Here is a 24,502-nt window from a genome sequence, read left to right on the forward strand (position 1 = left end):
AATTCTTATCCACTGAAGAGTCCACCCATCTCAAATTTGGAGAGGAATATGAAACATTCAATCATGCACCAAGCCAGTGACATCTTCAAAAGTTGTGAGTAGGATAAAATACATTGAATGTAATATAAAAATAAGTTCCATGGTGACTGGTCTACTTTTTTTTTGTCCATGTCTCCAGCTGCTATCTTCTACTTACCTCACAAAGACTTTTGGGATGGGTCTTTTTGTTCTCTGCATGTTAAATAAGATAATGGATCACAATCTGTTCACTTTTTTTTTTTTTTTTTAAATTGAGTTTATGTGTTTGGCATTTTTATATTTATGTTCTTTCAAATAGTGGAATAAGTTACTTTTTTTTTGTCTATAAAAGGCAGACAGTGTTTCAGACATTCATTCTGGAGACAGGATTTGGAAAATCAAAAGGAAAAATAAATGAGGAACACTTCTGGATGCCTGGCACATAGAGTCCAATCACAGCTTTCTAACATCTTTGCAGTTAGCTGTAAATCAGACAACTCCCAGATAGCGCCCATGAGCACCTCCCAGCACGATGCTTCTGCCTTGTCTCTGCACATTATGGACAGAAGTCCTAGCTAGAGGGGAAATGGAGAACTTGGTGTGGGAATAGCAAGGAGACCCAAAGATGGTCTACACCAGGGAGAGGCAGAAGGCAAAGGGAACTTGAACTAGGATGTTTACCCAGAACTGGAGCGAGGCTAGGAGAAAGGAGAGAACAAGACAGCTCTGCTGTGGAGGCAGAAGGGAAGGAGGTCATTGTTGGCTCTTGGTAGCTATTAAGAACACTGCAATGGGATGTCTGATGCAATAATATGAATAGTGTGGTAAAAGGAGCAGGAAACCCTTCTTGACAGAACAGATAGTAACATAGGGAAAAGAGTTACTGACAGAGCTGCTGGCCTAGAAGCAGAAGAAAGGTTAGGTGTGGGAGAAGTGGATACAGAGTATTGGCGTAACCGGTGGAGCACCTGGGTAAAATGACTCTTTGTTCACCAGTATGGTTAGATGGTCATATTGCTCTTTATTTCCGTGATGCAGAGACTTACATGCATTCTTACAAGAGGCGTGCTCTACCAAGATTGGTTACATACAGAGGGTACAGGGTTTCTTGTAAGGCATGGATAGGTCAGTATACCATAACAATCTGAGGGTCAGCCTCTGGGGCTGGCTAAACTCTGCCCACATGCATCTGCCACTCCACCCCCTGCAGCTGCATGTGGGGGGTGCTACCCTGTGCCTGGTATCTTAACTCCCAAGATTGATTCGAGGATGCTCCCAGCACGGGTTGCTCATGTTTATGATTTCTGTGTCCTCTGCTAGCAAGAATTTCTCCAACAACAGAGCATATTGAGAGGATGGAAATTGAGTGTTCATTCTTGTGACTTGGTAAAATGAAAGCATGGGACTCTGTACAGCTTTTGAGCTGTTGAAAGAATGCAAAGAGTCATTGCAGGTGCAGTGGTGAACTAATCCCTGCTAAAGCAGCAACTCTTACAACCTCTACTGTCAGAACAAATTTCATAAGAAAACAAACTCACTCAGAAAATTCCATTTTCTCCCAGTATGTATCCTATCCTTTAATCCAAGCCTTTCAGCAGTGTTATCATTTGAAGGAATGCAGATGTGAAATTAATGCACAGAAAGAACAGATTGTCAAATGCAGGGAGTCTTTGTGATAACTGGAGCAAGGACCCTCAGGGAGGCTGCTTCATGGAAGAGTTGCCTAGCAGAGAAAGAAGGGATGTTGACTGACAATCTGATGAATGTGAGCCAACACTGTGCCGAGGTGGCCAAGGCAAACAACATTCTGGTCTGTACCAGAAATGGTGTGACCAGCAGGACCAGGAAAGGGATTGTCCCTCTGGACTCAGCGTTAGTGAAGCCATGCCTGGAGTGTTGGGATCATTTTGGAGGTAGTTTTTACAAGAAAGACACTGACATGCTGGAGAGGGTCCAGAGAAAGGCGATGAAGCTGGTGAAGGGTCTGGAGAGCAGGTCTTGTGAGGAGCAGCTAAAGGCACTGGGTTTATTTAGTCTGGAGAAAAAGAGGCTGAGGGACACCTTGCTTTCTAGAACTCTGTGAAAGAGATTATAGCAAGGTGGGTATTGATCTCTTCTCCCTAGTACCATGTGACAGGATAAGAGGAAAATAGCCTACAGTTCCACCAGAGGAGATTAGGTTGGATATTAGAAGAAACCTCTTCACTGAAAGGGTTCACAAACACTGCAGCAGGTTCAGACAGAAGTGGTTGAATCCCCATTCCTATAAGTGTTTAAAAGACACAGAGATGTGGCGTGATAGAATATGGTTTAGCACAAGACTCAGTATCATTAGGTAGTGATTGAACTCCATGATACTATTTTCTAACCAACGTGGCTGTAACGGTCATGGATTTGTGATTTCCATGTAGAAGTGGCCTGTCTACAACAGTTGTCTCCAATGCTGGGGTATGCCAGGTGGTGCCTGTTCCTTCTCACACACATATTTTTGAGTATTTGATTTATTTAGTTCACTGTGTGTTCCCCTTTAGTGTTGTAAAACAATGGATAGTTGCCTTGGTCTGTGTCCCTGAGACAAGCATTGCAATACACTGATGGGTGACTCGGAGTTTTCAGCAAACTGGGTGACAGTGGGACAACGTTGTAACTAATTCATGGGGTTTTCTTTATGGCTTTAGCTGGCTATAACATCGGAAAGATTGCAGCAACACTTCTAACAGGGTGCAGCAGAAGTATCTCTTGTCAGTGTTACTGCAGTAAGTTAAGAACAAATGCAATGCATGAGGGAAAATCACCAAAGGTGGAGAGTTGAATTTGGGGGTGGCAGAAGACTGAGTGTCCTGGGGTGGAGCACAGCAGAACCACTGCGTAGCTGGTGGGAGAGGAGCAGGTCACCCAGTGCAGCATACCAAACCCACGGGAAGGACTGCCAGGCAGCCATTTGGGAACCGCGTCCCGTGAGTGGGACGAGGAGAGCCCGCAGGCTAGAAGAGATGACCGCCGGGTGGGCGAGAAGCTATGGCAAGAGTGGCCCAACACCTGGGAGGCAGCAAGGGGCGGCTGCCCGTCGCTGAGGAGCGAGGCCTGCGGCCATCTGCAGGGTGAATACAGCCCCCGAGTAGTGGTGGAGGGCTGGGCCAGGTCCCAGCCCGGTGTGGTCCCGCTGGCCAACCAGGTTCTCCGGGCGAAATCGGACTGTTCCTCCTCCGGATAGACCGGGTACAGCCTCTTGGGCAGCCGCCAACTCCTCAAGACCGGCGCCTCCTTAAACCGGGAAGGCGGGGGCGGCCGTGACCGCCGAGAGCCAGGGGAGGCGGAGCGGAGGCCGGGGAGGAGCCGGGGCCTGCAGTGGAGCCACAGCCTGCAGTGGAGCCACAGCCCGGAGCAGCAGCCGCGGGAGCGGTGGGGCCTGGGGAGATTCAGCGCCGCCCGGCTGGGCCGCCCCCCCCCCCCGGCACCGGAGCCTGGGGAGCCCCCCGGGGACGAAGCGGAGGCCCAGCGGAAAGCGGCGGAGACGGCTGCTCAGCTCCGCGGAGGCCCAGGAGCAGCCGCGGCCTGCCGTGGTAGCCGGGCCCGGGCAAGAGGCGTTGGGGCCTGGGGGGAAGCAAGGGACAGCCTCTGGGCAGCAGGGGTGGGGGGGGACACCCCCTAGCCTGCTGGGGTGGGGAAGAGACCCTGCCTTCGCTTCCGCGCTCCATCCACAGCCGTGAGGGGACAGCCCCGCTAGGCAGCCCTGCTCCCGGCGTGGGGGGCACCCCGGTAGTCCCTCGCTGACCCCGCTTACCTGCGAGACCGAGGCACACCCGCTTGCCAGCCCCCTCTCCCCGCAACTGGTGGGGGAACTTAACATTAACCCTGTTCTCCACTAATGAGCCAAGAGTGAGCAGAGACTCCGGCCACCAAGCCCTGGTAACTACAGAGAAGCAGGTCTGTGTCCTCAGAGTCCCGTTGCTGAGGGCTGTGAGAATAACCTAAGCCATCTACACCCCCTGCTACTGTGGGAATTTCTTCTCCAAGTGAAGGAGACAGCACTTCCCCTGGTCTCCTTCAGACGAGATAGAAGAAACCTCATATGCCCAGGAAAGACAGTCTCCAAGGTAGAAGTAAGCAGGAGCTCCAGAAACATAGTAATTTAAATCTTTTACACCTGCTCAGCAGGCAGCAGAGAAAGCGAAACAAGGGGAGAGAAAGGGTCAGATTTAGATATTCTTTCCTTCTCCAGTTGCTGTTAACTATTGGAGATAAAGGTAATTTCCAATACTGACCTGGGACATCCTTTGTCCCAGGGAAGATCCCTCATCCCCTAATCCCCATACGGTTTTCTTCAAATACCCTGTGCAAGGAGAGAAGCGGCACCTCCCAGTTACAGGGAAAGGAGAAGGCAGATTTTGCGAACAGTATCTACAGAGATAGCAAGGGTGGGTTTTTTTAAATAAAGATTTGCTCACTCTTAAGGGTAAGGTTCACCTAGAGGAAAGAGAAGAGAGATTTACAGGTAGGGAAATTGAGGGAAATTGATACCTAAAATTATCTGGCAATCAGTGAAAAAGCTGTCTCCTAGGGGAACAGCCCTTAAGTAGTTAGCTGCCAAAAGGGAGAGAGGATCTCCATCCTGGCATAAACTCAGCAGTTTTAGGGGACCAGCAGTCCCATGCAGATTGTTTAATACTCAAGATCCTGGTTTCATCCACAATCCCTTCGCCTTCAAAATATTTCTTGAAGAAGCTCTTGGAATAGCTGACAGCAGTGCTCTGGTGATGGGTCTTGGAGAAGAAGTGTGAAGGGCAGCACTCCAGAAATCAACATTGAAGATAATCCACCTCCCTTCAGAAAATATTCCAGACAGAGTGAGTGTAGCTGAATTATATCACGTCTCTATTCCTAGCTGTCCTTCTCTTTTGCCTTCTGTCCTTGTTTTCCATGTCTCTTCTCTCTTGTATCTGCTTTCCTTTTAATCTTTTCTCTATTTCTGAACCTCTCCCTAGGCTTCTTTTGGCATGTCTTTCTCCATCTCTGTAATTTAGCTGCTTTATATGCTATATGGAATTGACCTGATTCTTTCCCTCACTATTTAGGTTACAGGAGACTTTAGACCTATATGATTGCAAGAAACCTCCCTACACTTTTCCTTCTACTTTCTTTCACTGATATATTCTAGGCTCAGTCTTTATCATCACTGGCATGAATTAGTTTTTGTTACTTAGGGGTCGTTGAGAAGGGTAATACTGCCCAAAATGCATTGAGAAGACAGGAGCAGTGATCTGTTGTATTAGTGTGCAAGAATGCAACTGTGAGGCTGGAGTGTCAGTTGTTGTCCATGTGGGTCCCACTGTGCTCTTAACAGTGTGAATAAAACAATTCTGTGATGCAGATCCTAGCACCAGTACCCCAAGATGTATGTTCTAACGTACCTAGGGTCTGTGGGGTGCATTCTGGAAAGAGTGCCCTTGAGAGCAGGTCCTGTGGTACTCAGGGGCCTGGGTATGAAAGTCATGACAGTGCAGGTGGAACCCGTTCTGAAAGGCAAAAGAAGCCATTCTGTTGTCACCAGTTTTCGTCTGTGTTTTATGCTGTGTTCTGGGGCTAGTAATGTGAGTGAATCCTCATGCTAGTGCCATGGGGAGCCAAGCTGGCTGCTTTCTGTAAATGAGGTAGTTAATTTCCAGTCACACTCTGACACTACCATAGTGATTTCCTGAGAAATCAAGTCTGAGGGAGATTTATCTCAAATGAAGCCAAAACAGATTGCTGTAGCAGAGTCACATGTAAGGATATCTCTCCTGTGATACTCCCGTTTCTGTTCTTGAGTGAGACACAAGTGATGAAGTGGAAGATCCTTGGCCAGAACAGGAACCCTTCTGGAATCCATTTGGGAGCACAATAGTTAAGAGGGAGTCCCTCAAGAAGGAGCTCTTGAGATGCTAGGTCTCTCCGAAGCTGTTCGTCATTTTGACAATTATGGGTAGCTTCAGAAGGTGCCTCTTTCTAAGGCAAGGCTGAACCATGAAGTGTACATCTGTTCTGGGGGTACTGTTAGGTGCCCTCCTACCTGTTGCCCTTCAGTTACGCAACCAGCCTGTTTTGAGTATAGCTGTGTTATCTAGCACAAGGGAGGAGATAACTGAAGCATTCTGGCCTTTGTACATTCAAGGGGGTAACTGACTTTTCATGCTCCTGAGATTGATTTACTTCATACTGCCCCTTTCCTCACAGTAATGACTTGACATTTTTCAAGTGCTTTTGGCTCAGATGGATGCCAGGGCACTTTACAGAACATGTATGCCAGCCTTAAAAAATTCTGCTCTTCCACAGCAGTCATCTTTCTGGATATGAAATGGTTTGCTCTTCATTACTAATGATAAAGATTAAGATTTTGTATTTGCTGCCTGAGCTTTAAATATTCATGACAGACATATGAGGCTGAAACTTGTGTTCTATAGAGTGATTTGTTAATTGCTGACTCTGAATCAATCTTGTAGTCTAAAATGCAGCTATAAATTTAAGGGAGAGAATTTTTTTTTTAGAGAGCATAGTTCTTGAGTGTGATCATGGTATTTACATATTTTTTTTACCACAGGCAAAAGCAGCGCTTCCTCTGAGGGGGAATACTGCAGCTATTCTGCACCATTTATTTCATGCAAAAGTATTCATAAAAGAAAAAGGCAGAGTATTATTTATCTTCATAGATACATTTAAGTGGAAGTGCTGCATCTTTTAAGAGTTTACATTAAGAATGTTAAACCCAAAAACCTAAGCTTAAACTTAAACCACGCTTAGGTACCGAAGTAAGTACATTTGGGTACCGAAGTAACCAGCATAATTCCTGGGAATGCCCAGGACCATACAGTTGACTTCAACATTTGAGTAAGGAAACATGTAGTTATGTGGACTTGGGTTGTGAATGTAAATTTGGACATTCATGCTTCTAAAAGTTGACTTTTCAAGTGGAAGCAGTCAGCTCCTGTCCTATGGGCACTCTGCTCCCATCCAAAAACTGAGTCAGGCCCTTAGCTAAAATGAAATGTGGTGGTCTATAGAGTTATGGGAAAATTACTGAAACGATTTGGTATTTGTTCTCTAAGTTCTTGGGTCTTATCTTGAAGTATGGTTCTGTAGGCAAGTTTCTAGGAGTCAGAAGAGTTGGTATGAAATACAATAAACAGTTTGAGGAGTTTGGATATTATTTCCCAGACAGGGGTTATGATTACTATAGTACTTTTTTCCCTCCCTCGGGGGAAAAAACCTCCCAAACCAAACCAAAAAACCCAACAAAACCAAAACAACACCACCCTCCCCAACCCAACAACACAAAGCCACAAAAAAGCCCCAAACAACCTAGCTGAATGCTGCTCTCTCTGAAGAAGTTTTTTTCCTACCACAAAGTTACAGGTATCTTTGGCTACTGACCTTCATATAGTGGGAGATTCAGTCTGCATCACAGTTTGGACCTTTGGCCCTTCAAATGTCAGAATGGAGACATGTTTAATGGCAACTGTGATACAGACAGCTGTCCCTTAAGAGCAGGACTGAGCTGGTTATCTCACTTTACACTCTTGTCAGACAGGAATTACATCTCGGGCATTAGCAACCAAAAAACTCAAATGCTTTTGGACTCATTTTTCGATTTACTCCTTCTAACCTTGCTTAGAACTGTAACCAGTGACTTTCACACAGAATTCTCTGTGTTTTGTAGTACTCTATTTGTAGAGTCTGTTATGGAGTGATGCTTTAGAACTGAAGCTTTTACAATACCTCTTCTAGCATTTTTGACCTGGAAGACAACTTGGAAAAGATGACTAGTACCTAGATTAGCAGACAGCCTAAAGTGGTATCTCCGAAATACTTGAACTCTCCAATTGTGTTAAATGTGTTAAAAGCATTTAAATGTCTGCATTGCTGGTTGTTGCATGTCACATTAGTTTAGCAAGAATATACAATTGATGTGTTTAACTCCCACAAGCTTACCATCTTAGTAGGAGTCAGTAGTGCTTCTTTTACTGTCTATTCTGTTGAGTTTATTTCCTTCTTTCTAAGGGATATGTTATGAATTTAAAAGTCTATAATGTGTTCTTGCCCGGTACTCATGTTTTCACTTTTAGAAGCAGTCTGTGTGTGTGTGTTACTGAGTGAGAGCAACTATGCTACTGTATGTTTTTATAGTTAAGGAATTGCAAATCATTTTAAGTTTGAAATGAAAATGCAGAATTGTGGGAATATTTAAGGAATTCACAGATCTCACAACAGAGCTTAGGACCAATTTAATAGTGTGTTTTGTGCTTTCCCAGTTTGGACTAGGCTGTTGTTATCCTTCTGTTTCTGACCTGTTTCATCTTCTACCCTTCTATGAACCTTGGAGTTGGTGTCTTAGAGGTAGATAATGAAGAGATTTTGCTAGTTTCTGACCTTTGTGAACCTTATCCTGAATCTCAGGTTGGGTTTCCTAGCATTGTCACAGTTGGGTTCCTCTCTGCACGTTTAAGGCCCAGCATGTTTTCACTCTGCCCACTTACATACTCTCATTTCCTCCTACACACCATTTCTCCTCCCAGTTCTTTCTGTCCTGCTCTTTGCATCACATTCTCTATGCCGTCCCTTTGGCATTTTGTCCTGTAGCTGATATCTTTTGCTGGGGAATAGCACTTCCTGCTCATAATCCATCAGACTCATTCTCCCACTCTCCCTTCTTCCCTGCTCCCCTTCCCTTCCTCAGGAATAACTGGATTTGAGTTGGTTAGAACGAAAAGCCTTTGAGTTACATTCTCTGGTTCTTTCTGATCTCCAAGGGTCTTGCTTTTGACAGCTGAGGTGAATAATTTGTGCAAGGCCTGGAACCTCATTCCTCATCTTTCTAATCTGGTCAGTTTACCTGTTGTGAAGAAGTAAGAGAATGTATATTATTTCTTTGGCCCTTTTTTATGTATAAGGCAGACTGAGTAATGAGTGAGAGCTTTCATACCTTGAGGGAAAAAAAATGCCTTTTTTTTATAATTAGCAATTCAAATTTTGTTAATGCTTTCTGCTCTACAAGGACTGTGGCTGATTATTGGAGAAATATGTAATTACTGTTAAAAGTTCAAATTTGGATAATTGAGAAGGAATCTGAACTTATTGTGGTCACAAATCGGAGGAACAAAGCTTCTGAATTCTCAGCTTCTCCACAAAGAACTATTAAGTAAAACCAAAATAATTCTACCTCCCTGTCAGGAACTTGCAAATAAAAATAAACAAGCTGCTGAATTAGTTCCCTCTGCAGTTCCTTTTATCTCTGTCTGAATGAAGCAGACAAGCTTTGAATGGAGAGAACTGGCTTAGGATTTTTGAGATCTCTGTTCCCTGCTTAGTCCTGCTGATCCTTTGCTGGCTGAACTCAGGCTGCTTACTTCTCTGTGCAGGGCTTCTCATTTATTCTGGAACAGTTTTTTTATGATTTATAAGGGTTCTAAAGTATAAGGATGAAACCCACATTTTAAAGGTTGGCTGTTCTTGCTGTTGATTACTTGAATTACAATGTGGCATTGAACTCAGACCCTCTCTATACCAATTTTGTGGCATTAAGACACAGTGAAAGTGTGATATCCCAGTTATTTTTTGTTTCATAGAAGGAACTGTGACTCCAGAAATGGAATATCCTTCACAGTGTTTGCAGCCTAGAACTCTTTTTAAAGTTGACTTAAGCTTCAAGGGAGTTAGAATATCTATACTTATCTGAAGATCTCTAATGACCTTTTCTTGGCCTGGTCTTAGGGTCTGTGTTCCGTCTTCATCCCTCTTGGCTTCCCTACTGGTTTTGGCACTTGATCATGCCCAGCCTTGAAATCCTGTCCTCTGTTAACTTTTTTGTCTCAATAATTTTGTGGTTTCCCTCCTACTGTTCTAGTAATTTGTTTGGTGGCTTCTGCACTAAGCTATTTACCTTTCTCTATTTATGTTTTTTATACTTTCAATACAGAATCCACCACTGGTATCCTCTCCTTGTTTTTCTTTACCTTCTTCATGCCACTGATACTAAATTATGCAACTTAGCACACTGCCTTACCTTCTTTGTGAATGATTTGCTGCAAGTTTAAGAGTGCTGAGGCCAAGAAAGCTCCTCTGAGATTTCCCTTAGCTTCTTGCTTTCCTCTGTTATAAGCCTCCATGGTTGGGCCTATAACATAGGTTTTCACACACTTACCTTGCTCTGCACGTGCACTTATCTTCCAGCTTTGTGGCCTGAATCTCCCCCTTCATTCTTAGTCTCTTTGGGGAGGCTATATGCTTTTTCCTTTGCTTCCCATCTTGGTTTTTGCTAGCTGTTCTTGACCTCTGGTGACATTGTTACCTTTCTGTCTTCTTGAAAACACAATTACTGGGACTACCTTCCTGGTGTGTTTTCTCAACATGTTGCCATGTCCTCCTTGACAAGCCTGTTTTTGGCTTCCACCATGTGAAGTTACAGTACTCAACAGGACTTCACATTTATGTGTCCCCCCTACCTGTCACTGTCTCCTGTTTACAGTGGCTTTACACTGCCGGCAACACTAACGTGACACTGTGTTTTGCTGTTCTTGCATGGGCATCTCTTCGCATTCTTTCTCAGTTGACTCATACCTTGATACAATTAAGAAAATTGCCAGCCATTAGGGGCCAGACGTACTGGAAGTTACTGATCTCCGTATTTGAAAATCATTTAAAAGGTCTAACTGATACTCAGAGGCATTTGCCTTATTATATGTACCCTCCTTTCCCTGTCTTCTTTGGTAAAGGACATGATGAAAGAAAGTAATGATGATCCTAAGCAAAGCCACGACATCTCAAAGACTGGGAAGGTCAGGATTGGAACACAGTAGTATTTACTCATAGTTGCAAGGTGGCAACTATGGCAAGTATGTGTGTTGAAAAAAGGAGCTTTTTTTCAGTGTCTGTAAGAAAATGAACAGGAGATTTAGTTTGGGGAAGATACACAAAATGGATCATCTTATGACTAGGATACAGAAAGGCAAGTAGCAATACCAGCATTTTAAGATAGCAGAAACTGGTAATGGCTATATGTTCCTGGCCTGTGTAGTTCTGAATGCTCTTGACATTCAGGCATGGTACCAATCATAACAAGATGTGAACCTGACTAAGTGTTGTCAGATGTTTTGTCTCAGTTTAGTTCACAAAACCCGCATCATAGTATAAAGGAATTGTGTTAAAATAGTGGTTAGGACTTAATTTATGAGGTTTACACAGTATTACTTAGTTCTGATCATTCTACAACTTCAATTTTGGCTGCTCTTTGCTTCCAGACTCTTCTTTAACAGGCTTTTCTGCCATGCTTTTGTAATCTTAACCCTGGGAGTATCTGCTGTATGCACATTTTTGCTGCATGGTATTCAACCGACTTGCATTTGGTACTAATTTCCTTATTTTCAATTGAAATCAGTACATAGTTCTTGGTAGTGCTTGATTCCTATTTTCATAAGTGGGACACAATGGGTTGTGGCTTGTTTTAGCAGTTATTACAGGCTTTGTGTTGACTAATTTTTATTCAGTGGTTTGTCCTTTGGTGAACAGGTTCTGACCACTGTCAGTCAGATTTTCATTTTCACTGTACCTGGGTGGCATTCATTCAGTTCTGGGAGCTCTCTTCCATAAGAGCTTTGTAGTATTGCTATTATTAAACTGTGTGTGGTTAACATTGTTTTTCACTGACAGACCCATTTTTTAAATGGGAATACAAACGCAGTTGGCATAAGTGCACGTGGCATTCTTTTAATCTGATTTTTCTGGGACTGTCTTTGCCATGATGTGAAGATCATCTGAGCAAGATGTTCTGCCTGCTCATCTACTTCTGATTTTTGTCTGTAATTTCAGAGCTAATCTGGGTTATGGTATCAGTGTTTGTATATCCTGTACTGAAGGTTTACTACTGGATGGGACTCTCGACAGGCAGCTAAAACTGAAATCACAGAATTAGTGTTAGGGGTTGAAAAGGATCTTGAAAGATCATCTAGTCCAACCCCTCTGCAAGAGCAGGACCACATAGAGCAGGTCACCCAAGAATTCATCCAAGTGGGTTTGAATGTCTGCAGAGAAAGAGACTCCACAACCTCTCCGAGCAGCCTGTTCCAGTGTTCTGTCACCTTCACAGTTGTTGGTTTTTTTTTTTTCTCATATTCATGTGTAATCTCCTGTACTCCAATCTGCATGTTGTACCTTTGGGCATCACTGAGAAGAGCCTGGCTTCATCCTCCCAACACGCACCATTCTCATATTTATAAACACTAGTGACATCACCCTTCGGTCACCTCCAAGCTAAAGTGACCCTCAGCTTTCTCAGCTTTTCCTCATAAAGCAGTTGTTCCATTCTCTTAATCACCCCTGTGGCTCTGCACTGGACCCTTTAAGCAGTTCCTTGCTCTTCTTGATCTGAGGGGCCCCAAACCAGACACAATATTCCAGATGCAACCTCACCAGGGCAGAGTGGAGGAGGAGGAGAACCTCTGTGGACCTACTAACTACACCCCCAGGATGCCATTTGCCTTCCTGGCCACAAGTGCACATTGTTGGCTCATGGTCATCCAGTTGTCCATCAGGTCTCCCAGGTTCTTTTCATCAGAGCAGCTCTTGAACAGATTACCCCTCAACCTATACTGGTCCCTGGGGTTGTTGATTCCCAACTCTACACTTGTCCATGTTGTATTTCATTGAATTTCTCCCTGCCCAGCTCTCCACCTGTCTGTGTCTCACGCAATGGCAGCACAGCCTTCCAGTGTGTCAGCCACTCCACCCAATTTGGTGTCATCAGCAAACCTGCTGGCAGTGCTCGCTCTGTTCCCTTATCGAGGTTGTTGATGCATATATTGAATAGTACTGGTCCCAGCCCCTGAGGGCTCTAGATACAGGCCTCCAACTAGACTCTGTCCCATTGACCACAACTCTCTGACTTCTTTCCTTCAGCCAATTCACATCCACCTCATTACCTGCTCGTCCAGACCACACTTCCTCAGTTTAGCTGCCAGGATTCTGTGGGAGACCATGTCAAATGCTTTACTGAGATCAAGATAAACCACATCCACTGCTCTGCCACCTGGTTATGCCCTCATAAAAGGCTATCAGGTTGGTCAAACATGAATTCCCTTTGTAAAACCATGCTGACTGCTCCAAATGACCTTCTTGTCCTTGATATGCCTCTCTAGGCAGTGCCGAGGATAAGTTGTTCCATCACCTTTCCAGGGATGGAGGTGAGGCTGACCAATTTTAGCCAGGTCCTCCTTGAAGACTGTAGTAACATTTGCTTTCCTCCAGGCCTCAGGCACCTCTCCTGTTCCCCATGACTTACTGAAGAGTGGCCTAGTAGTGACTTCTGCCAGGTCCCTCAGCACCCACAGGTGCATTATGGATATCCAGATTCCTTAACTGATCCCCAGTCCAGTCCTCATCAACCGAACTCCTCTTTTATCCTGACTTGCTCTGGGGCCTCAGGTGTCTGGTGCTCTTGAGGGCAGTCTCCATCAGTATAAATAGAAAGAAGGCATTCACTAGCTCTGCCTTTTTTTTTATCCTCTGTCATCAACCCACCCACTTCATTCAACAGTGTGCCTACATTCCCTCTAGTGTTTGACTGCAGTGTATGTAAAGAAGCAATTTCTATTGTTCTTAACCTCTCTTGCAAGGTTTAATTCCAAGGAGGCCTTAGCTCTCCTGGTTTCCTCCCTGTGTCCTTTGACAGCATTTCTCCCAAGTGGCCAGCCTCTCCTTCCATGATCTGTCAACTCTCTTCTTCCACTTGAGTTTGCCCAGAAGCGCAACCATGCTGGTCTTCTGTCTCCCTTTCTTGATTTCCTACCCATTGGAATGCACTGATCTTGGGCTTGGAAGAAGTGGTGCTTGAATGTTACCCAACCGTCTTGGTCCCTTTTATCTTCTATTTCCCTGTCCCATGGGATTTTCCCTAGCAATTTCTTGAAAAGGCCAAGGTTGTCCCTGCTGAAGTCCAGGGTTGTGATCTTCCTTGGCATTCTGTTCCTACCACACAGGATACTGAACTCCACCATCTCATGGTCATCGCAGTCAAGTCTGCCCCCAGCCTTCATCACTTCAACCAGCCCCTCCTTGTTAGTGAGTATAAGATCCAGCAGCACTCCTCTCCTAGTTTGCTTGTCCACCATTTGCATCAAGAAGTTACCATCAATGCACTGGAGGAACCTCCTGGACTGTGGCCTTCCAGCAAATACCTGGGTAGTTAAAATCCCCCACGAGAATTAGGGCCTGTAATTGTGAAGCTGCTGTCAGCTGCCTGTAGGCCTTATCAGTTTCCTCATCATAATCTGGTGGCCTGTAATAGACACTGACAGTGGTATCACCCTTGCTAGCCCGTGCCTTCCTTTGCACCCACAAACTCTCAACTCCTCATCCACTCCTGGGCAGAACTCAATACATTCTAGTTTCTCTCTCATGTAAAGAGAAACTCCACCACCTTGCCTTGTTAACCTGTCTTTCCTAAAAAAGAGGACATAGTCATGTGAGCTGTCCCACCATGTCTGTGTAATTGCCACCAGGTCATAGTCCCTTGACCACACACAGATTTCCAACTTCTGCCTATTCCTTGTGCTTCATGCGTTGGTGTACAGGCATTTCAGGGAGCGAGCTGAGCATGCTGATTGCTCCCTAGCTGGGTGGGAGGCCTTCTGGTCTTCCTTAATACTAGAACAGTGCCTCACTTTTGCAAACCCAGCTGCAACCTCATCCTCTTTCAAATCTAGTTTAAAGCTCTATAAATTAGCCCTGCTTGTTCTTCTCCTAAAACCCTTTTCCCCCTACAAGGTGAGCCTTTCCCACTTACTACCATCAGGCCTGATGTCTTTTAAAACCAGCCGTGATCAAAGAACCCAAAATTCTGATTGTATCACCAGTCTTAGAATTTACAGACTGGATCCTTCTATTCCATCCTGGGTCACTGCCTGCAGCTGGGAGAAGGGAGTCTGTGCTCCAGACTTTTCCCTGACCATCCCCTCTGATTGTGGAATGCAGGTTTTCCTCAACCTGGCTGCCCTCAGAAGGCTGGGGGAAATAGCTTCTCTTAGATACAGTTTCTCTTACCACAGACTTCCTGGTTTCCATGGGAAATTTTCATTCCAAATACATACTCATAAATTGGAATTATTCCAAAAACAATGCACAATACCTTTCTCAATATAAGAGTAATTGTTCTGCTAATATTCTTAAAGCAAATGCCAAAGATTTCTCTTGCATGCCTATTTAGAACTGCAGCTCCTACTTCCAGTGGTAAAATACTGTACTGAGGGTGGAGGGGTGCTGTGGATGCATTTCTGCTGTGGTGATGTATTTTCATTGTGCTTCTTCAAAGTGCTTGGTTTACTTTTTATTTCAAATCTGTTTTTAGGAAGGGTTTAATGGGACAACCATTATTATTGTTATTAATAGAATACATCCTTAATAGTCTTATTGCAAAAAAGAATAATTTTAATCTCAGAAATATTTTAGGCAAAGCAGTATTCTGAAAACCATTTGCTGTTTTTTTTGACAGATGTTACATATTCCCAAATTTAACTTATGCAGCACCATAAATAACCAAACTAATCTTACCTCTGAACACATATTTTAGACTGTCTGAATGATCTCTGCAACGTATGAGGAGTGGCTGAGGGAACTGGGGCTAAGAGAAAGGAGACTGAAGTGAGGCCTTCTCACTCTCTACAACTACTTGAAAAGAAGTTGTAGCCATGTGGCTGTGAGTCTCTTCTGCCTACTAGCAAGTAATAGAATGAGAGGAAATGGCTTCAAGGTTGCACCAGGGAAGGTTTAAGTTGGTGGGTATTAGAAGAAAGGTTTTGACTGAAAGGGTTCTCAAACACTGGAACTGGCTCCCAAGGGAGGTGGTTGAATCCCCATCCCTTGAAGTGTTTTAAAAGGTGCAGAGAGCATAGAATCATTAAGGCTGGAAAAGACCTCTAAGATCATCAAGTCTAACACTTACCTCAATACCACTATGTCCAGAAGTGCCATGTTTAGATGGTTTTTATAAATGCCTCTAGGGATGGTGACTCCTATCACTTACTTGGGCAGCCTGTTCCAATGCCTGACCACTCTTCAGGTAAAGAAGTTTTTCCAAATAGCCAATCTAAACCTTCTCTGGCACAACTTGAGGTAATTTTCTGTCATCCTATTTCCAGTTACTTGTGAAAGAAACTCACTCCACCTCACTGCAACCTCCTTTCAGGTAGCTGTAAAGAGCAGTAAGGTCTCCCTGAGTCTTCTGTTCTCCAGATGTTGTGCTGAGGGACATGGTTTAGCGTGACAGTTGGTAGGGTTAGATCATGGCTGGACTTAATGATCTTAAAGACCTTTTCCAGCCAAAATGATTCTGCCGTTCTGTGTTTGTATAATATTTCTCAGTGCATGTTTGCTACATGCTTATATGGTGGACAATAAAAATACTTGATTAGTTGGTCTTACTGCCACTGGTCAAAGCACTAATTAAAATCAGTGAAGGCACTAGCTGTGTTTCATTGCAGTCTTTTATGCCTGTCAAGATATTGTCTGCCTGAATATGAGAAGATTTTAAACTTTGGATGTAATGCCACCAGGTGATACTCTTAAGAGATCAGGTTTTGTAAACCACAGATTTGTCAGTTCTGAACAAAACTGGTACGTGACTGCTTTTGGAATTGGATCCTGATGCACTTCAGTATTTCCAGCATGAGAGTTTGATTGACTTTGTAGTCCCCACAATACTTTGTGTTTGATTAGTACCAAGAATGAATGTTAGTACTGTTTGTTCAGTAAATTCAAAATAGGAAGTTATATCCTACTTGTGCTCCTTTCACAGAATGAAGGGAAAGGAAGGGTCCTATGTTAAAAGGTGTTATTATGATATTTTCATAATTAGGAAACACATTTAGTTTCACTTGACATTTAATAGGCACCCTTATGTGGTCAAAATGTCTGTTAAAGGAAAACCATATCTGTAACAGTTTAATTATAGGCAAACCGTTAGTTTGAACGGATCCCAAGGCCATAGGATGGACCACTTCTCATTTTATCTGGTCAAATGCTACCTGCTGTTAAGGTCCCCACTCAAAATTATGTTTAAGAGTAGTTTTATAATTTGTCTGTATCCAGGAATGTGCATTTTCTACGTAATTTTTATGCTAGTTTCTTACATGAGACAAATATCTCTCCATGAGCATGCTTAGAGGAGAGTTTTTGAGTGCTTTGTTCCTGCTGTCTTACTTTATATCTCCTTATTTTTGTGGGTAAGAATGTGTCTTAAAATGGCAGATTTCCTGACCGAGTTAACAAAACTGATGCTTTTCCCTTTTCTGTATTGGCATAAGAATACACATTTCTTGCATGTGTAATTTACACAAGTATGTCAAAATTTCCTCTTTCCCTCAAAGCAGAAGCTGGTTTTCTGTGCATGTGGTATTCTTCTGTGTCACTTTTCTTCCTTATTTTTTGACACAGTTTCCTCTGACATGGAGCTTACCAGTCAAATGATTCTTTTTTTTCTGTTTATTGGGTTTGAGGTTTTGGCTTGCTTTGTTTGTTAAAGTTCTTTGTTTTGTTTTGTGTGGGTGGGGGGGTTTGGGGTTTTTTTGTTTGTTTTGTTGTGGGTTTGTTTTTTTTTTTTAAGTACTATACAAGCTAGGTAGATCTCTGAGTATATTAGATTGATACTGTTAGATCACGTGATCTGTGTGTCAGACACCTAAATCGAAGTGGCCTTGTTTTTGTAGGAGTTCTGTGGCAATGTCTCTCACTGCTTCATAGGCCATAGTGCATTTCTTCCTTGTCCAAATTTACACTGAGAGATCTAAGTTGAGCCTCCTTTGAGTGTTTTGCCAGTAGTGTTTCACTATATTGGAAGAGAAGTAAATATAGCAACAGTGAAAGTAACTGTAGAGAAATAAATGTAGAGATTTATTCTAGAACATGCCTCGGCTGTATGCTGTGCACAGCATAGTTTCATACGTTGTCTGGCTCCCTGATCCAGTTGTAACTGATTCTGACTGTCCAGCATTTGAGTTCAGCGCTAGAGGATGTTTCAGGTGATAAATGCTTAAGAGCTGCATTTGCTATGACCTCAGTGCTGATCCCACATTTCATGCATTTGCCAATCCTGTTACATAAGTAGCAGTGTATCTTGGATGAGCTCTGACTGGCTTAGAGCAAGCATTTTCAAAATAGCAGGGCAAGCAAAGTAGAAATTTTGTAGTCCATTGACAAACATGATACTTCTGGCTGATAGACCTAAGGCTGTCTTGTGCTCTCAGCCTGAGGTTCAATTTGCCAGTTGAAAAGACTCAGGGCAGTAGATTTCCTGGAAATCTGTAGTGAACTATTACTAGTCCCAAGTGAATTAGTGGTTATAAAAGATACTCAGTGTTGGGATGCTCTTTAATGATATTCTTGTGAATCAGAGAGATTCTTATCAGTTTAATTTAGTTTGAATCAGTGCCAAGTTGTTGTTTTTACATCTTTCTGACCTATCTTGACTTGGAATTGTACTGGAACTAGTTAGTGCTTGAGAAATTAAGACTGGAGTCAATTTCCAGCTGTTGGTGGTGGTGACTTAGCTACCTTACCCTTGTATTTTAAAGCTAGCCAAATGCATAAACAGACATCATTTCGCTTGTTAAGTAGGAGATTATGAATTCTGGTCTTCAACTTTATTTTTTCTTCATCAAAGTTAATTCTGGCTTGCTAATGTGGTAGGAATTTTTGTTTTAAACACCCTTGATTTCAGTTCAATGTGTTTGTTAGTCATTAGTATTTTATTTTATTTTTAATTTGTTTGAGTGGGATCAGAAGTGAAGAGTTTGAAAGTAGGTTTGCTAGGCAATAAAGAGGGAAGGGAAAGTTGCAAGAATCATCATCTGCTTCGCTTTGTCTGCAGTCTTTTTTTCATTATACAATTAAGTAGTGTCAGGCTGTTATATGCCCTGAATCAGGTGAACAAGATATACAGCAAAAATTATAGCAAATATCACTGGTAGAGAAAGTATTCTTTGAAATAACTTTGTAGCCAGGTACACTAATTTATTTTTGCACTGGCAGTGTTCTGGAATTGCTACCTTAATTAAAGTTCAACCACATCTGATTACTATAGATACAGACTTAAAAATCCAATAACATGATCAAGTTCAAACTTGAGATAACAAATCTTATTGCACTGCTTTGTAATTTCCCTTGTAATTGCTATTGTGTTGGAGTTGTCACTTTCTGTTCTAAATTACTGTCTAGCATTTATATTCTTAAAGAGGTGCTGCACTTGACTGAAAAGCACTTGTTTGAGTTCTGGGTGATTCAGTTCTGCATGTGTAGACAAGAATTTTTTAATTTCAGATTTAAAGATGTCGTTTTCTTGTCAAAGATGTTTATAAAATAGGGAATGAAAATACTCAGATTCTTAGTGTGGATCTAATGGGATCCAGTTCTAACTTGCTTGTCTCCCTGACAGTTGTGTTTTACAGAAGTACACAAAAGCTGTGTATCTGGGGTTGGTCATGTCATGTTGTCAGCCTTACATTTTACTCCACAGTCTATCATTCCAAATGCTCTGCTGATAGAACCTATGCAAATCTCAAGCTCTGTGAAAACTGCAGTATTTCCTTCTACTTGAATTTCCCATGATGCAGACTGTTATCTTAATCTGTCATAGGTCTTTATAACCTAATTGTCTTGATTTCTGTGCTTGTCGTAAAGAGAAGGAAGGGATGGGAAATCTGTGTTTATCTTAATTTGAATTTGTATTGTTAGCACAACTGGTATTTTATAATGGTTTAACATGCAGCAGTTTAACATACCAGTAATCTGTTCTCTGACTGCACTGTGGAAATTAAAATTTATGAGTGACACTTAGAAAATTAAGCATTCAACTTATATTTAGTTCATGCTTGTTTTCCTCCTAGGTTGAATACCACTTTTATAGAGGACTGTACCTGTAAAGTCACCATGCAAATTTAGCCCTGTGTCAGGTATGTGGATCAGCCCTCTGTCCATCACCGCTGGATAAAAAAGCATTTTGCTTTTCCCTTGTATAAGTCATGAAAGAATGGTGCTACTTTATTTAAGTTAAAATGTTTGAGGTTAGGTCAATTCAGCTGAAATTCAGTAAACAACCACTTGATGAGGGTGGATAATGGAAAGCTTTTCCCAGCTTTGATCATTTAGTTAACTGTATGCAATGCCAGTCACTCTCTCTGTGAAGGCTGGGCAGTGACTGGCAGAAGAGCAGCCCTGAGGACAGGGATCTGGGGGATGAGAGGCTCAACTTGCAGCCCAGAGGGCCAATCAGATCCTGGGCTGCATTAGAAGTGTGGCCAGCAGGGCAAGGGAGGTGATTCTTCCTCTCTACTCTGATCTGCTGAGACCCCACTTGGAGTACTGCATCCAGTTCTGGAGCCCCCATTACAGGAACGATGTCATCTGATGTAAAAAGAAAATCTGGACCATAGAGAGCAATTTGACTTAATTTGAGGGGAAAATAAAGTTATGGTTTTTCCAGGTGATCTAATTAATTTCTCTTACCTGACAGAGTACTGGATTATGAGTGATCTTGGCGAAGGGTCCCAAGGTTTTTGCTTGCATAGTAAAGGAGTGAATGTGATATAGCTGCCTAAAATACTCTACCTTCCATTAAATACATACTAGTTCTTAACCTGACAACAGTTGGGATGCACTGGGTAAGACTCCTAACGACATTACCATCAGCACTGTCCCAGGTATTATCAGCAAGGATGGTCCTCCCAGAGACAGTCATAGGCCTTTTTAGATGATTCTGACTGGCTGTGTTCAGGTACATGGAGTAGGTACTTGGGTATTTGCGATAGAGTGAGAAGCAAAGGATAAATGCAATTGGATGTTTGTGTTCTTAGGTTTCGCCTTGTTATTATCTCAGGAGTTCCCTGCCTGCTCTTTTCTCCTCACAGATACTCCTGTTTCCAGCAGCATGGCCTCTGACCTGGAAAGCAGTCTCACTTCCATAGACTGGCTCCCACAACTTACTTTAAGGGCTACTATTGAAAAATTAGGGGGTTCCTCACAAGCAGGACCTCCAGGAGCTGCCCGAAAGTGTCCCCCAGGCTCACCAACAGATCCCAATGCCACCCTGAGTAAGGATGAGGCTGCAGTACACCAAGATGGGAAGCCACGTTACAGCTATGCGACTTTGATCACATATGCCATCAACTCATCACCTGCCAAGAAGATGACACTTAGTGAGATCTACCGTTGGATCTGTGACAACTTTCCCTACTACAAAAATGCTGGTATTGGTTGGAAGGTCAGGACTTGTTCCACTAAAGTATCTTTTTCTGTCTAATTACAGGATTTACTGAGCAAAATAAAAAGAAGAAAGAGTGGACAAAATGTAGTCCCCAAAGTCCTGTTTTATCTGTATGTGTGCAGTGGCTCCTTAAGAAGGAACATGCAAACAACCCCAACAAAAACAGCCAAGAAAAATGAAACCAGAAAGTCACGAAATGCGTATCACTTTCAACCTGTGCATCACACTGATACTACTTTCATCGCATCTTCTGCATATGCATAGATTGTTCAGCCCCATATTATGCATCCTAATGTATCCCTATAATTTTCAAAGCTTCTGTCTGTCTACAACTATAGATAGTGAGCTTTGGCTTTTCTGTGCGCACCATCCTATTTTTTCTCCCTCTTCCCAGGCATAGTCAAAATGCTATATGCCTTTGTGGTAACACCTTTATCTCTTACTCTCTCATCAGAATTCTATTCGTCATAACCTCTCTCTGAATAAATGTTTTCGGAAGGTGCCTCGACCACGAGATGATCCTGGAAAGGTAAGAAGTCTTCATGCTCCTGAGCAAGCAATATCAAACTGCAGGGAATAAGCCAAGGTTGCCCTTTCTAAGTCATGGTTGGAATTTAAAGTGTAGGCAAAAATGAAAGCAATACTAATATTTACTATAGTGCTTTGGTTATGGAAACATTCCCTTAAAGGGAACTTATGAAGTGCCTTAATGATTTTAGCAATATTTTTCCTATCTGTGATGTTTGTTTCACTTTAAAGATACTGGAAGAATGAAAAAAATGAAGTCAAATGTACTTTTATTTGTTTTGTTTCTTTTCGTTCTTGATCTTTACATACAAAATGTGGGTCTAGTCCAACGTATTCTGTTATGAAAAACTGTAATGGCTGCTGGTGAACAGCAGGATTATGATGTGATATCACAGGTTTCATGGAGGCAAGATTGATAAGAACTGAGCTATTGCCTGTTAGACTGAAAATCATTAGGTTTTGAGGAAAATGTCATCCTCAGTTGAAATCATAAAAACAATTTAGAGTGGTGGTCAATGGGTCTATGTCCAAGTGGAGGCCAGTGACAAGTGGAGTCCCTCAGGCATCCGTCCTGGCATCAGTCTTGTTCAACATCTTTATTGGTGCCATGGACAGTGACATTGAGTGCACCTTCCGCAAGTTTGCTGATGACACTAAGCTGTGTGGTGCAGCAGACATGCTGGAGGGCAGGGATGCCATCCAGAGGGACCTGGAGAGGTGGGCACAAGCCAAGCTCATGAGAGGTTCAACAAGACCAAGTGCTGGGTCCTGCATCTGGGGTGGGACAATCCCAAGCACAAATACAGGCTGGGCATTGACTGGCTGGAAAGCAAACCTGAGGAGAGGAACTTGGGGATGCTGGTGGACAAGAGGCTCAACATGAGCCAGCAGTGTGCACTAGCAGCGCAGAGGGCCAACCAGATTCTGGGCTGCATTAGGCTAAGTATGGCCAGCAGAGCAAGGGAGGTGATTCTTCCCCTCTACTGTGCGCTGATGAGACCCCACCTGGAGTACTGCATCCAGTTCTTGAGCCCCCATTACAAGCGGGATGTGTCCAGAGAAGGGCCATGAGGATGCTCAGAGGGCTGCAGCAGCTCTGCTATGAGAACAGACTGAAAGAGTTGGGGCTGTGCAGTCTGGAGAAGAGCAAGCTCCCAGGTGACCTTCTTGTGGCCTTCCAGTATCTGAAGGGGGCCTACCAAAAAAAATGGGGAGGGACTTTTTAGGATATTGGGGAATGACAGGACTAGGGGGGAATGGAGTGAAGGTGGGGAGATTTAGGCTGGCTGTGAGGAGGAAGTTCTTCAGCATGAGAGTGGTGAGAGCCTGGAATGGGTTGCCCCAGAGGTATTTAAGGCCAGGCTGGATGAGGCTGTGGGCAGCCTGCTGTAAGGTAGGGTGTCCCTGCCTATGGCAGGGGGGTTGGAACTAGATCTTTGTGATCCCTTCCAGCCCTGACTGAGTCTATGATTCTAAATCAAGAATGTAAGAATTTGGCTATGTAAGAGCTAGTAAAGCTCTGTTAGTATGTGTAGTCTACTCAAACTCATCCTGAAGTTACCAGAAAGGGCCACTTGCTCAGGTCTGTTATTTCAGGTTATATTTAAAGGACTAAGTGGTGTTCAATTGGCATCTATAAATGGAATCATAGAATCAGCCAGGTTGGAAGAGACCTCCAAGATCATCCAGTCCAACCTATCCCCCAGCCCTATCCAGTCAACTAGACCATGGCACTAAGTGCCTCATCCAGACTCTTCTTGAACACCTCCAGGGAAGGTGACTTCACCACCTCCCTCGGCAGCCCATTCCAGTGGCAAATCACTCTCTGGGAAGAACTTCCTCCTACCATCCAGCCTAGACTTCCCCTGGCACAACTTGAGACTGTGTCCCCTTGTTCTGTTGCTGGTTGTCTGGGAGAAGAGAACAACTTACACCTGGCTACAATCTCCCTCAGGTAGCTGTAGACAGCAATGAGGTCACCCCTGAGCCTCCTCGTCTCCAAGCTAAACAACCCCAGCTCCCTCAGCCTCTCCTCATAGGGTTTGTGTTCCAGGCCCTTCACCAGCTTTGTCACCCTTCTCTGGACACCTTCCAGCACCTCAACATCTCTCTTGAATTGAGGAGCCCAGAACTGGACACAGTACTTAAGGTGTGGCCTGACCAGTGTTGAGTACAGGGGAAGAAGAACCTCCCTTGTCCTACTGGCCACACTGTTACAGATCCAGGCCAGGATGCCATTGGCTCTCTTGGCCACCTGGACACACTGGTGGCTCATCTTCAGCTTACTACCTACCAGTCCCCCCAGGTGCCTTTCTTCCTGGCTACTCTCCAGCCACTCTGTCCCCAGCCTGTAGCGCTGCTTGGGGTGGTTGTGGCCAAAGTGCAGAACCCTGCACTTGGCCTTGTTAAATCTCATCCCAGTAGTATGTCTTTGAAAATCACTGCTCAAAAATACCATTAATTATTTGACTTAATCAAAGAGATTCTAACTGAATTTAGTGTATATGTTTGCAGGTGTTCATTGGCCTGTCCCTGTCACTGATTATTTATATTTCATTTGGAAGTGAGAATGAGCTAAATCATACTCTATAGAGTTCTCTTTATATTTATTCAGAAACCAGCCAACATAATTATAGAATATTTTATGTTGAAAAGGACCTTTGGAGGTCATCAGGTGTG

General features: G+C 43.4%; 1 protein-coding gene across 2 annotated transcripts in view; it reads left to right on the forward strand.

The window, feature by feature from the left end:
• Window positions 1-3,359: 3,359 nt before the first annotated feature.
• Window positions 3,360-24,502, forward strand: part of FOXJ2 (forkhead box J2) — a 35,521-nt gene continuing 14,378 nt past the window's right edge. For both annotated transcript variants that reach the window (XM_064143414.1, XM_064143415.1), the window contains exons 1-4: window positions 3,360-4,865; window positions 19,920-19,985; window positions 20,940-21,292; window positions 21,750-21,824. In XM_064143414.1, the coding sequence (XP_063999484.1) occupies window positions 20,960-21,292; window positions 21,750-21,824 (408 nt within the window). In that variant the 5' untranslated portion in view covers window positions 3,360-4,865; window positions 19,920-19,985; window positions 20,940-20,959. The remainder of the gene's footprint in view (window positions 4,866-19,919; window positions 19,986-20,939; window positions 21,293-21,749; window positions 21,825-24,502) is intronic.

The sequence above is a fragment of the Pogoniulus pusillus genome, chromosome 5, assembly GCF_015220805.1.
Source record: "Pogoniulus pusillus isolate bPogPus1 chromosome 5, bPogPus1.pri, whole genome shotgun sequence".
In the NCBI taxonomy this organism is placed as follows: domain Eukaryota; kingdom Metazoa; phylum Chordata; class Aves; order Piciformes; family Lybiidae; genus Pogoniulus; species Pogoniulus pusillus.